The 15,416-nt window shown below is 41.6% G+C and overlaps 1 protein-coding gene and 1 non-coding gene across 2 annotated transcripts; both read right to left on the bottom strand.

The window, feature by feature from the left end:
- Window positions 1-6,873: 6,873 nt before the first annotated feature.
- Window positions 6,874-6,955, bottom strand: trnas-uga. Its single transcript has one exon. It is a non-coding gene; the product is annotated as a tRNA-Ser (tRNA).
- Window positions 6,956-13,374: 6,419 nt separating this feature from the next.
- On the bottom strand, window positions 13,375-14,942 carry adra2c (adrenoceptor alpha 2C). The gene has a single exon (XM_026360283.1). The coding sequence runs from the start codon at window positions 14,719-14,721 to the stop codon at window positions 13,375-13,377; it is 1,347 nt and encodes a 448-aa protein (XP_026216068.1). The 5' UTR covers window positions 14,722-14,942.
- Between the last annotated feature and the right edge of the window lie 474 nt (window positions 14,943-15,416).

The raw sequence follows: 15,416 nt of genomic DNA, 5'->3' as shown, positions 1-15,416 counted from the left end.
CACTTCACATGCTGTCCATTGTGACAATGAAGCCTAAGTTGAAAGAGTTTTGGCAAGTTGGTTGTTGTCAGCAGGGTAGCTGGAGGCTAATAAGCCAACAGACATTCTAACTGTGGACCAGGAGTGCTATTGATCCCATCACTTATAGAAGTGAAGAGGAGAGAAGGACACTTTACCTCTGCTGAACAAGGGATGTAATTGGTTGATCTGACCTTGCTGTGATGCAGGAGAAAAAAGGAGGCAGATAGAGGGGTGGGATACTGAAATAGATACCAAGAGAGAGGAGTGAGAGGGAGAAGGGTTGTTCTACTGAGTTTTGTACTTTAGTTTTGGAATCAATCCTTTTTTGTAATTCACCTTAAGTCTAATGAGCCCAGTGCATGCAGGCAATGTCACCTGTGCCCTGTTTACATGAAGAGGGTGTAAACAGCGACTGTGCATTGTTTTAATTTACACTAGGAGAAACAATGATTACTTCTCAACTTTATAGTTCATTTCTGTGGTCACAATCTGACTATTTTAAAGTTTGAAGAATACTTTTCAGTTTAACCTCCTGAACTTGTCAGATGGGAACGACACTGTGAAGACTGTGTGAATTTAAAACCATATTGTGCATTGTATGACAAGATTCATGTGCCACAGCTTGGCAGCCTGCTCATATGGCGTGAAATAATGGCACTATGCTTCTAAACAGGGTCATACTTTACTCTGTTTCTTTTTTGAACTGCTGCCAGTATCACATCATATGTCACTGATCATCCTTGAATTTAAAGTGAGGTGGATTTCTCTGCCTGTCAAGGTCAGAGATTAAAAACAATTCCTACAAATAGCCTTGAGTCAACACTGGTGCTTGATCTTTCTTCTTTGACTTTCAAACCATTGACTGTATAAACCACAAACTTCGTGATTTCCACTGTCAGCATCAGTGTTTTCTTGCTTTTTTCCCTCTCCTTCTTTTCTTTTCTTTTCCCTGTAAAGTCATTAAGTTTCACAGTCACAGCTCCCCTCAGTGTGTTCAATGATGTTCAATTGACTGATTTAATTTGGCAGGCTAGATGACTATGGCAGGTGGATAAAAACAAATTCTAAAAGAGGAAGCACCTGGTAGAAATGAGGCTGGTTGGCCTGGTGATATCAGTGTGAAAACAGTGGCTGGAAAATATTGATTGACTGAATCAGCTTTTCTAATAGAAAAATCATAGTTTGCTTGTGGCTATCTGATATTTGAGATATACAATTCTGTAATCTATGTGAGAAAAATCGCTCTTTTGTGTTTAGACAGCAGCCAAAAGAAAACTGCAGCAGATATGCTAATAAAGTTATCACTCCTGTAACATCACACAGGTTTACTCCCATATGTGTGCTATGACTGTGCATCCATCACTGAAGTGTTGGCTGTACCTAAGAAGGATGTTGCATTAATATCCTCACAGGACAAACAACAGGATCCATTATTATTTCATTATCCCTCCTTCTTTTTCCTTGCGGGCAGCAAAAGCATCTCGTGCTGCGGGGTTAGATCCTACGTAGCACTGGAGAGCATGCAGATCCAGCCCCATGTGAGACCACCTGTGGCTCAGCAGATGCTGGATTTTTCCTATCACTTCAATCAAGAGGACGCACAAAGCGTGACCATGCGGAACTATTTCATTGTGAGTCGCGCCCTCGAATGCGGGATTATCTTGTGTAATCCTTAGAGAGCAGTAAAATGGGAGAGGTGCTGAAATAAGGAAGGCTTTGTGACTTGTGCTGCATCGCACGTCCCAGCTTTAATTCACTAACCTGTGTATGCCAGATCCACAGTCACACACACACACACACACACACGTAGGGCTTTTTTCCTCTTTCCTGCTTCTCTCTGTGTGCATTGTACCTTGACAGTGAGAGAACGAAAGCACAAATTAATCTTGGAGATATGTTTTCTGTGTGACATTAGGCAGGGAATGGGCTTGCGTAAGCAAAAAGGAAGCATAAAGATTTTCTCATGGGTTAAAAGACATTTGCTACACACTACCAGACAGAAGGAAATATATTGACTTGACTTTAAACATCACCTTGGCTGTTACATTCACCTGCCTGCACTGACATCTGATCTGATAGCCTGGACTTATGTTTTCATTCTTATTTACCAGCTTCTCTACTGACATCCTCACTTCCATCCATGAATGATGAATAAACTGAAACCACGTTTTTCTGAAACCTCAAATCTAATGACTTCCCCAGTTGCAAGACAGTGATCCATCATGTTTATTAGAGCTGCCACTTCCACTTCTTCCTTTCCTTTTGTTTCTCAGTCACTTCCTCTTCTCATCTCTCGAAATAGTGAATCCTTATCACCATTTTTTAAACACCTGCTTTTGTTTTTTTGCTGTATAATTAATAATGATGTCACAACAAACCATGAGGCAACAGTTAATGAGTTCCCTACAGACCCCAGCTTTCAGTCTCTTTCTGCATTCCATCCCTTCTCCGGTAATTATTTGTTGATCTCAGTATTAGCATTAACACCTGGGGGTCGATATCGCCCCACCTTACATCCACACACACAAAGACACTCAAACAAACCCTTGTGCTCTCAATAAAAAAAGATAATCCATCAGGTATAACCTATGGGAAGACTGCATGGGAAATCAATTATGGCTATGTCAGCACCACAAAGATTGTGATTCTATGACCTGACCTTTGACATTTTACACCTGAGTAATAGATGACTAAAGGTTTTCTATGAAAATAAAAGGTTGGCAGCTTTATGTATTCAAAAATGTCAAATTATAACACAGGTTTGATCAGTCTTGTTATTTGTGTCTGCTGATTGTCCTTTTGTTCCCTAGTTTAAATATATTTCCTCTGTAAGGAGGAATCTGATCATTAAAATACCCAAACTTGATTGTGTGTGTGAGTGTGGAGTAAGTTTTTGTGCATACGCCACTATTTATGCTGCAGATGTGTAGCCATGTTAGTATAAGTGTACACTCAGTGGGTGCAGCCACTCCAAGATTGTTCATCAAGAGACTCTACATGCTGTACAGATGTTTACCCAAGAGACAAATTAATTAGGGTGATTAACAGGCTAATAAGTGCAGATTGCTTCACTTAATGACTCTCTTCTATATTGCAAACACTACAGGGGGCATAAAGCAGAGAGGGATTCAATTAGAACGCATTGCCTGTGAAAAGAAATAAATACATTGTGGGTATGAATTTCACTGTGTGATTGTTTTTCTCCTAAACATTAAACTCTGATTATGTCAGATAGAATTTTTGTCATGCACTCTACATCATGCATGTGACATAGTTCTGAGAGGTATGCTTGATGTATTGTTCCTAGTATTTTATTGTACACAGGAATAGCATATTTTATATCACTGTATTGATGTTGTTACGTCATCTGACAGATAATATGGAACTGATGGAATACAACTGGAATAGTACAATAATAAATTTGCAATATAAAATATGAAGGTATCTGTTATATGTTCTATATTTAAAGGTGCCTTGTGAAATCTGCTTTACTGACAGCATTTTAATTACATACAACTAGAATTAGCACATTGCAATTTGAAGTTGTAGTTTGCATGCATGTCTGTCAAAACCCTCTAAGTTCATCCAAGAGTCCAAGTGGACAGTTGTTCCAGATGTAATGAGATTCCCTCCAGGCATTTCTGAGATATAGCGTTTATGGGAGCGGGACATACATAGAGACACAGTGACCTTTACCTTTGGCCAACAGTATGTAGTCTTTTGATCCATGTGGACATTTGTGCCAAATTTGAAAACATTTCTTCAAAGTTCCTGAGAATTCACATACATAAGGCCACAGTGCCTTTGACCTTTGACCACCCATATCCAACCAGTTGATAACTGACTACAAGGGGACAATTTTGTCAAAGTTTTATCTGATGTAGAGATGGGCAACCAGTTTATTAATTCCATGACATCACCTCTATGCTCTTCATTGCACTGATGTTTGTGTCTGTTTGTTTCACCCTGACCTGCTGTACTGTAAGTAACCATATGGCTATCTTTCCTAGTATGCTTATTCATGGCTTTAAAAACCTAATAGGGAAATCATAGTGTAGAAAACTGTGCACACATTGCAATTTCTCGACCCTGGAAGCTTGAGGGTGGAATAATGTTTCAGGGTGAAAACATAATGACTTTGTCCCATGTCTAACTTTGTCACACCTTCTTTGCCGATTCTTTCCCCTTTAGCAGATTTGGCTGTGTGTGCTTCATTTAAGTGGAAAGGGCAAGTGGAATGAGGCGATTGTTATTCATTCTACTTTTCTGCATAAAATGCATGATTCATTTCATTAATTTTTTTTTTCATGCAGGCTATTTTGCATTCATAATGTGACGTTTTATATGGATAATGGTGCATGCGAGCGGAATACCATTACGCCATCCATCCCAGCAGTTCACTACTTGATGGCACTGTAAGTTACGTTATGTAGATGTAGGGTCACAGGTGGCAGGTGGCAAGACTCAATCCCATCATGCGCTAAACAATAGTGGGCATGAAACACAGCAACATTAACTATATATACTGTATATTTACTATAGTCTAATGTGTCACAATGTATTTTGTATTTCATTACTACATGCGTATGATACTGATATGTGACAGCTGGAACAGAATTAAGGTCTGTTCTGTACAAACATATGTGTGATGCACGAAAAATATGTGTCGGCACAGACCATCTACAGCCTAATGTAATGCACCAGCTGCACATGTGCCGCAAAAGTAAACCAACCACTTGTTTCAACATGATGTATGTTTCAGGTCACTGTCTGATTGAAGACCCAGGGATCAGGGGACAGTACGTGAAGATACATATAATTTAATAAGATTCACACCCACAGTGATAAAGAGCACTCGCAACGTTTTTTGAAACATCACGTCCCGAAGAGGTTAGTTCAGCAGCAATCCTCTTGGGAGAGATCCGGGTTGATCCCTGGTGACATCTTTGACTAGTCTACTCTCCAAAGTTTTTGAGTTTTTGAACAGGTTTGTTTCCAACAAAATTTGTCTTCTTGTGTTTTGCAATGATTTAGTGTACAACTGTTCTAACCCGAAAGGCTTGGAAAGGTCAATGCCTTTAATCAATTCCTTCCTTAAGATGAGCATCCACTAACTTCTTTGTTCCAGAATGATTTCTTTACTTTTTGCCATAATGAGATAACTTCTTACCAAGACTTTAAGTGTAGTAGCTCATAATTAAATGCCACTAGCCCTGTTTATTTGAGTTTTAATGCTAATCAGTTGCTTGTGTGTGCTCTGAAAGATGATTGATTGTTTTTGTTTAAGAGTATGGTAGCAGTGGTTTAGATAATCCTTACTGGCTTCTACACTGCATGATGCATGGCCACCAAAGAAATAATTGTTTGCCTTATGACACAAGTGACATGTTGGTGTACAATGTGTTAATTTTGTTAAAGTACAAATGGAGATCCCAAGCTTTCAGCATTTCTCACAGTGGCAGATTAAAGAATATTTGACACATTTATTTTTTAGGGAAGCAAATTAGCCAGTGAAATGTCACCTTTTCACAGAAAGCAACAAGTAGAATTTGATGAAAGCCTTTGGTATAATGAAATTTTAATAAGTGAGCTTTTACAATTTGGAGGCTAATGATCTGTGAGGGTACTGCTGTCTTATTTAGTTGTGGGAATTTCACCAATCTTTTATGATTTATTTGTAAATTACATGTTTTGACATTGGGGAGGTTGTGGAACGGAGGGAAGAGTTCATCCACCGATTGTGGGGACGATTAGTGGATGAACTCTTCCCTCCCTTCCCTTACATTTCATTTAAGTGATTGTGTGGGGGAGATACACTGTAAAGTGATTTAAGAGCAAGTAAGAGAGAAAATCACTATGTCCGTACTATTTAAATTAATACTAAATGCTGTACTAAGTCTCTTCTCCTGATTGTCTTCTCTTTCAAATCATATCAAGACATAACCATGGCTGGTCCATCAGGTCTATCATAGCTGCATCATCTCCATTTTCCATTTTTGTTTCATAGACAGAGAGGAGTGTTAGAGATGAATGGATAGAGCAGAATAGAAAACAGGAGCAGGGAATGAACTCCTGACCCTGAGGGTGTACGGCAGCTAGATGCAGACAGCTAAACCAGAGACAAAAGCAGGAGAAACACGTTTCTAAATACAATACCCCAGTGAATAGAGATTTGTGATCACCCCATGATAAAGCTCATAGGCAAAAATTGATACAGTATTTATATACTACATGACCTTTGTCTATAGAGAAATGTGTCCTTTTGAACTACTACAAATGGGTTTGCAACTTGCATCTTAGTGGCATTGCTCTTCAGTCTTTTGTCCAGACTGAAATATCTTGACAGCTAATGGGTTGCCATCAAATCTTGTGGAGACATTCAGCATCCAGACGATGAAGATAATGACTTTGGCAACTCCCTGAACTTTCCCCCAGGTCAGTTTGCTTGACTAAACAATCAGATATTGAAACTGAGATTTTGTACAGAGATTCATTGTTCCCAGATGATGAAGTCAACTATTTTTGGTACTCATATCACCAGAAGGTGACACTTTACTGTACATCCATCCAGTGAACCGCTTACAGGGAACATCCACTGGACAAACTGGCTATAACATTGTATAGACATTAATGGTAATAATGGATAATAATAATAATAATAATAATAATAATGAGTACTTTATTGATGCCCCTGGACAGTTGCCAGATAGTACATGTCAGTGCTACTAGAGGGGTTTCGGTGTCTTGTCCGAGGACACCTCAGCAAGTAGCCAGGATGAAACAGGAATCAAACTACTCACCTTGGGGTTTGCAGACGACTGCTCTAACTACTGCTGCCCCAAAAGGGTGCTTCGCTGTGAGCAGGACTTGAACCTGCGCAGGGAGACCCCATTGGATTTCAAGTCCAACGCCTTAACCACTCGGCCATCACAGCTACAAGTTGTTGAGCTCCGCATTGGGGCATCGAGCCCTGGTCTCCTGCGTGATAGGTGAGGATACTGTTTACCTGTGCAGAGCCTTTATAAGTAGGTCTACAGTTCTCTCTCAGTTATCTACTGTCCACAGTACACTCCCAAGCCTTCATATTCACCTATCCAGCATTCTACAGACCCTCTCCATGCACCTTCACCTCCTAGGACTCCATCTTTCGTTATTCCCACTCACCCACCGTCGCTTCCAGATCCCGTCTTCAGCACTCACATGCTGTTACCACTCTTTAACCAGCCACCCCAGGACTACTCTTCTTAACATCCACCGCTCCTTCGTCTGCCACCAAGTCAGGTTTACTTCCTGGTTCTCATAGTGAGTCCCAGTTCACATGTTTAGCCAGTTCACCATATCTGCCTCATCTAACACTCTAACACTTTTTTGACTCTGTATTCGACCGTCCAGACCATCGCCCCACTTCAGCCCCTGGAACTTCCTCTCAACATTCAAGCTTCTTAAAATAAATGTTTTAACCACTTCTAGCCTGTTGTGTCCTCTTTGTGTCTGGATGTGGCCAAAACCTTACAAGTTCCCAGATGATAAAGCCTAATTTTGTTGATGCCTTGACTTCTCCTTCTAAAGTGACACCATGTGGTTCAGATTCGTGATTTGTAGTGAAATATCTAGTATTGGATTGCCATGTAATTTGATACAATCATTCATGTCTCCTACAGATGAATCATAATGACACTGATAATGCCACCATTGGGTTAAAATAATGAATAATTAATTTTTTTTAAATTTCAATTTAAAGCACTGTTGCAGCCTCACGGAGCCACTGAGATGTGGGCATAGTCTGTTCGCAAAAACGCAAGTTCAAACAAGAATGAAGCATTTGGAGCAGTAAATAAATAATTGCCCCTGTATTCACTTTCTCTCTCTGTCTTTCCACTCTTTCATAATGTACCACTTTTAGTGTGAGTAGCCTTTTCTCTACACTAGTAGTTTTGTTTGTCGTGCTTTTCATTCCAGGAAATAATTTTAGCCAAATGCATTTACTTTAGGAAATAAAGGTGTAAGGAGAGTTTTAGCAGGTCTGATCAGTTAAATAAAAAGTCTATTTTAGTTCTTTAGTTATGAGCATTGAATAAAACTATTCAGCTCTAAGACCGCAGGTTGTAAATAAGGAGCAGGTTGTGAATGCTGAAACAGGGAGAAATGCAATCAGAGCTGACATCTGGCAACGCCGTTAGAAAATAGAAGGTGCTATTCCCCTGTGAAAAGCCCACAGACAGCACCACTGTTAAAATATACTCCACAGAGATGACTTCTCTTTTGCCTTGCATAAAACATTTAATTGAACCGCCAAGCACTGGCTCAGCTAACGAAAATGTTATTAAGAGTGGCTTTATAAGAAAGTATGCCTGATAGAAAGCAATCACCTGTGTACTAAAACTAGTAACTGGAGGTGTGTGTACTGTGTGTAAATGTCTGTGTGTACGCCTTCTGTCCTATCATGCAAGTGAAGCAGGGGCTGCTGTCAGACCGAACAGAAGTGATAGATTGATAGGCTAGAGAGAAAGAGGTTGAAAGACAGTGTGTGAGAAATGTGAGACTGATGGCAGATGGCGTGTGAGATTCCTGCCTCTCCATTCTTGCTGTGGGGAGAAAAGAGGCATGGAGTACCCTGAAGGAAAGAGTAGCGGGATTGATTAAATAATCAGTTTCTGGGGCTCCATGTCTACCCTTTGACTTATCCTCTCACAGCCGGCGCATACCTGTAATCCTTCCTCAACATTACATTTTATTTATTAAATGCTCTTGTATTCACATCCTGTTTGTCATTTTGTATTTGCCTGCCAGCAACCACGCCTCTACTGCTGTAACACGGCAGCCACGCTGATAGAAATCATGACAGATTACATGATGTTAGTCACACACTCATTGCTTGAAGGTGTGAACAAGACATTCAGTAAAATCCATTACAGAACCTTTTATCCTTCACTGACAGAAGTCTGTCTGCCAGACAGCAGAGAAACACAGTAGAGGCAGCGTTAGTGTTTTCATTCACTGTCACATCTTTGTTTCACATCTCTGGTGTGTGTGTGTGTGTGTGTGTGTGTTATGTATGGACATCAGCTCCAATTTAAAGGCATTGTTTAACATTGTGCAAAATATGCTTACTTTACTTCTTTATTACAGTGAGTAAGAAGATTGATACCAGTCTCATTTGCATTAAGTATGGTGCTGGAGCCAGAACATGGCCAGGTCAGGAAACAGCTTGTCAGAGCTCTGTCTTTATGCTAAGCTATTCATCCTCAATGTCAGCAGCATACCTGAAATACAGACCTGAGTGTGGAGACTAACTCTAACTAACTCTGCATGAACTGCATTTTTTTTTATCACTTGACTTAACATGAGACTGGAATATTATGTTCCTAACATGTAGGCATATTAATAACACATTCAGCATGTATACATGGAACAAAGATAAAAGACAAAGATACCATTGTTTTTGGAGTATTGGTCTCCTGAGAAAAATATCAGACTCTTTAGCTGCTTAATGTAGCAGTATTCTTGAACCAGGAACCAGTATTGTGGAACCAATGGCGATTTCAAACTCTGGGGACCTCAGGCAAAGAAGCTCATCAAGCTCCTCATGAAGCAGTGGTGTTGTAATGAGTGCTTTTATGGGAGGTTTAAGAGGGTTTATAGTTGTCATGGAAAAAGTGCCAATACAAGCGACCCTTGAGGGTCATGTGTGGGGCATGTGATAATATACATAGGGAAGGTTGATGGAGGAGGCAATGTGAGATTTAAGCAGAGGGAAAACAGTCCATGCAGGGAAAATTGAACTGACACTGTCAGTCAGGTTTTCCAGGGATTCTGGTCTTCAAATGCTCTCAAAAAAGGACATTCCTTCAAAGCCCCCCTAAAAGAAAGTAGTGCCTGTTGAAGTAAAAGCTGATCACTGCCACATTCAGAACTGCAGCATGATATCTTACAGAATTTAGCTTTTAAAACCTTGTGTGAGTATTTACCACTACATACTGTACAAATATCAAATACTGTACAATCTGGCCCTGCTTGATTTGCCACCCACTGAACACTCAAGCAGATCTGCAGAAATTAGTTAAGACATGTGTGAGGGAGGCAAAAAACGACAGGGGATTTGGGAGGTCAGGTTGAGTTGAAGACATCATCACCGCATCCCAGAGAGGAAAGCAGTGTAGTTATGAACTTTAAAAATTAATGGAATGATGCTTTTGAAGCTCAGTTCATGAATATATTTCCCTTTTATCACTTGTTTGTCAAAGCACTTGTCTGATATAAGCAGCAAAATCCACACACTCAAGTATATTAGTTGAGCAGGGCTTGCAGATAATGCTGTACTTTTAAATAAGTCAAGTAAATAAAATGAATACATGTGTTTATAATGGAGAAAACATGTATTTGGCTCTCCTTTAGCTTTAATCTCTCAAAAGCATGAGTTAAAAGGAAACAGGCAGTGCAGAGTGCATCTCTATCGGAGCATTTTTCCAGATTGTTTAATTGGTTTTGATTCAGATGTGCAGGAAAGGAGCAAACCACCCACAGCATGATAATATGACCTGCTGAATCAGCAAGCCATAAACAGTTTAACAAGGGAGGGGCTGCGATCATAGAATTCATTTTGCTTGGTCACAGAGGTGTTGGTAGTCAGCTTTCACGGGATGAATACATAAACACGAGACAGGCAGAGAGAGAAGTGGTGTTTCAGTATACACCCTGTCTGGCTCAGCGGAAATTGCCCAGTGGTAAGCTCTTACCCAGATCTGACCGCTGTGGATTGGAGGACCACTAGTGAGTAGTTTTCCTGCACACACATCAACTGTATCAATAAAGATTGAGGCAGTTGAACTCTCTTCTGGGAGTGACCAGTGTTCTTCCTAATAGTTGGTGCAGTCAGCCTCCAGTGACTGAATTCAGGAACCATTTTTATTTCAGATGGATTTTGTGCATCATAATAATGAGATGTTGCATGACATAGGTTTAATGTGATGCAACCGCAAAGTCTGGTCACAATCACCCATCACACTCTTTGAAAGCATTCCTAGGAACCACAGGGCGCACATGAACACCTCTGGAGGATATACTAAATGATGCACTAGAAAAGGTAATGTTCACACCTACATTGAGCCACAGTCCCCGACAGCAGGAGAGCCCGAACTGCCTTTGAACAGGAGAAATGCGTTACAGTCAAATAGCACCGTACAGCTTTGGTAAACTAGATCAAAGTCTGGAACATGCAATGCAGGATTTCAGATAAGGTTTTTGGAAGAAACGCTTCCAGTGATGTGGTGAAATCAGGTAGAGAAATAAAAATCACACTAGCAATCCTTCAGATGCCTCAGAAGTCTTTGTTTTGATTCTTTGAGCACCTTAGTGTGTGCATGGGGAAATCTTGCTATATATATATATCAATACTATATGAGTATTTTCTGTTTGGAAACTCAGTTGCAAAAGACGATAACCAGGCAAATGTTTGTGTAAAATCAAAACTAGGTGTTTGCAAGTCATATTTTAATCATATAGTGCACATATAGTAGTAGCTAATGCCAGTGTGCAACAACCTCAAAACCACCTGGTGGTATTAATGTTGTGGATGATCAGTGCAGCTTTTTATTTTTTATTTTTTTTTGAAAAAACATTAGATTGGATTGGACTTCAAAATGGCACTTATAAAAAGATCATTAGTCATATGTTGTGAGTCACACCAGTGACTGCACTGGTGCAATAAAGAAAACAACAGTGGCACAGCAATAAAATAAAATAAAAAAAACTCATATGAACTGTAAAGGAAAATGTACTCATGCAGCCCTCGAATGACACTTGAATTAATCTTTTTATTTGATCTTTTGAATGTGCTCAAAGTAGAGAAGTAAACTCTTGTTCTTTTAGAAAAGGACAGAGGTGGGTGTAACAGGAAAATCTTTCAGAGTGTTGTTCATCATACAAACAATACATTATATCATACTGATACATGTGTGATTATGAGGCACCACACAATAATACTGTACTGCCTTCACTTATTTACACAAGAAGAAAAAAAAAAAGCATTAGCCCTTCATGGCTATAAATGCTTGAAAAGTAAAGATGACAATAACAACGTGAATGTGTGCTCCTAAGTGTGTATGAGCAGCAGACATTACAGGAGAGCAGTACGGTGTTTGGTCTTTTACTGTGGCTAAGTGTTTTTTGTTGCTGGGAGTGAGAGAAAATAGGATGGAGGAGAGTAGAAAGACCCTTGACCAGAGAGAATCAGGCCATTTGAGAAAGTAGGCTTATACACACTCACTCACACACACACACACACACACACACACACACACAGGCAATCACTAAACTGGTAGTTGGGATAAGATGCTGTAAACTCTCTATCGCCACACAGTTCCACATTGTTATACACGTTGTCCTGTTCTTTCACTTGCACACACACACACACAGAGGAAGTGTCAGTGGGTGCCCATCTGCCTCAGCAGTACTTCTGTATTCCATCTATTTTCTCAGGGGGGACAGGAAGGTGCAAACACATGCCCGGGAGAGGAAATTGCCTGTGACGCTACCCTACTATACATGCCTTCGTATCTGGACCGACTCCAAGACCAGAGTGAGAGAGACAGAGGGGGAATAAAAAAAAAACATCATCCTGATGAAAAGTTGCCATAGCAGCTCTGATTTTAGCCACACACAGAACACAGAAACATGAATATAACTTTGTAGTTTTTGAGGATGAGTCTTTTTTGTTGTTGTTGTTGAAACAGTTTTGCTACTGCAACAGTAAGCAAAGAGCCCCTTCGTCCCATTGGTCCTCGTGTTGAGAGTGTGACGCAATAGAAAGGTAGAGAAAAGCTGAGTAAGATACAGAGAGAGGATAGGTACCATTATCTGACGACACAAACGACAGTTGTGTGGAGATTGTCAAGGCCTTCGCATTATATTCAGTGAATGAGGTCACGTTATACTGTAAATCAAGTGTCTCTGTAAACCCTTCTTCTCCTGCTGCAGCTCACCGGAGCACAGCCACTGTGGTGTGCATGCATCACAGTAACAGTGTTATGAGTCAGTTTATTGTATTTAAATGAAGGGAGAAGAAGTGACTGACTGGGAGAATAAGCCGAAGCGCGCATCAGAGTCCAGGGGGCAGCCTGGATGGTGTTGGTTGAAAGCCTTCTCTTTATTTGTAGCCCGCTTTTCCACACATTGGTTCGATCCTGTGATTGGTTAAGGGTCCCCTTCATTTCAAGTGCAATCCCTGAAGGTAAAGGTACGAGAGCACCTCAGGCCAGCACTTTATCCTACAGCTTAAATATTTGTCTGCAGGGGCAAATATCTATTAGAAACCCAGCCATGCAGGACCCCCAATCCCACCCCCCCGCCCTTCCCTCAGAAAGAGCGTTTCCATGACTTACAGAGGATCTTCTGGAACGCTCTGCGGAAGTCCTGGTTGAAGATGGTGTAGATGACCGGGTTGAGCGAGCTGTTACAATAGCCAATCCAGAAAAAGAACTTGAACAGCGTCTCGGGGATCTGGCATGGCTGCCTGCAGATTCCATACAGGCTGTAGGAGAAGAAGAACGGGAACCAGCACACGACAAAGACGCCCATGACAACAGCAAGGACAAAGGTGAAGCGTTTCTCCCGAGCAGCAGAGACTTTCTTCCGATTGACCGTGCTCCGGCGTTTGCGGCGAGACGAGAACAGATCTATGGACTTGGAACTGGCACGTGACTTCCTGCTGGAGTATTTCGAGGCTGAGCTGCTCTTCCGGCTGGACTTCCTGTCTTTTCTGTCATCGTTGTGATGTTTGGAAGAGCTGGAACTTTTTTTCAGTTTCTCGTCTGACGAGCTGCTGTCATCGTAATCATCATCGTGGTCTGTCTGTGCATGTTTGGTTTGATTCGGTAGAGGGGACTGGACAGCTTGCTCCTGGCAGTGCCCATTCTCACGTTCCTGGTCTTTAACGCTGCCGCCTCTGTTGGACTTTTGTGACCCACCTCTGCCCGGTTCACCCTTGTCCATCCCATTCTCCAGTGGCGAGTCCCTCTTCTTCTCTGACATTGTTCGGGTTCTGGTCTTTGCCACCTGGTAGATGCGTATGTAGACCAGGATCATGATGACACAAGGGGCAAAGAACGATCCAATGCTGGAGTAGAGAATGTACCAGGTCTCGTCATTCAGGATACACTGGGGACTGGCCTCATTGCTGCTCCTGTCCATTGATATGAGCGGAGGGAACGAGATGACAGCTGAGATCAACCAGACCACCACAATCATGCCTTTGACTCTTTTTGGTGTTCTTTTCAAGTTATATTCTACTGCCTGTGTCACTGACCAGTACCTGTCCAAACTAATAGCGCACAGATGAACAATAGAAGAGGTGCAGAACAAAACGTCCAGAGCCAGGTAGATGTCACACCAGATTTTACCAAAGAACCAGTAGCCCAGAAGTTCATTTGCCAGGGAAAATGGCATGACCAGGGTGGCCACCAGTATGTCTGCACTGGCCAGGGAGACGAGAAAAAGGTTCTGGGGTGGTTTCAAAGCTCTGCTCGTTAAAACGGCGATGACAACCAAGACGTTCCCGACAATTGTAAACAGAATGAGAAAGCTGACAAGTCCGGCCAGAGTCCAGATAGCGAGCTGGCTGTACTGGCTCGCAGAGGTGGAATTAGAGGAGATATTGTCTCCCTCTATCCCGTCCTCTAGACTGGAGATATTTAAGAAATCCATTGTGGGTCTATTTGCAGTCAAGGTGTGACTTTTAAAATGTTCAGATGTTCGGAGGTACTATGTAAAAATGTGCCATTAGGACAGCGCGTATTTCAGCACAGCGTTCAAATGGCATTTTGTCTTCTCTCCTCATCTGCGATCATCCACCTCCCGCAGCACCCAAGTCTCATGTTAGGGGAAAAAAAAGAGGTCGCAGTTGGCAAAGTGTTTCAAGTCCTTATTCCAATTCCCGTGCAGGCTGAGTCTCCATGGTTAGAGAGCGGACTCTCCCTCCTCACCGCGTCCTCTCTCATCCCGACTGCGCCCGCATCTCTCCACCTCCTCCGCCTCCCCGCTGTGTCCTGAGAGAGGTTTGTAGCAACCACGTGTTTGGGTTTTTTTTTTTTTTTCCTCCTTGGAATAAAACTAGCAGGGACCCGCTCCGCCCCACAGAAGAGATGAAAGCGGTGAAATAAGCATGCAAAATATTTATTTATAACACGCCTAATAAGATGAGCGTGGGCTGCTGCTGCTGCTGCTGCTGCTGGGGGGTTACTTGTTTAATGTATGTCCTGTTGGTTTGTCTGCATGCACATTGACTAATCATCAATACACCGGGTGGCTGATTCGCGAATTTGACTTTTGAGACTCAATCTCAGAAGTCAGAGCGCGTTTCTGTCCATTTTAATAGATGGAGTGAGCAGGAGCTGTCTGAT

This window comes from Anabas testudineus, chromosome 1 (genome assembly GCF_900324465.2).
Source record: "Anabas testudineus chromosome 1, fAnaTes1.2, whole genome shotgun sequence".
Lineage (NCBI taxonomy): Eukaryota > Metazoa > Chordata > Actinopteri > Anabantiformes > Anabantidae > Anabas > Anabas testudineus.
The sequence above is the reverse complement of the archived record's forward strand: the minus strand, read 5'-3'. Positions and strand labels throughout refer to the sequence as shown.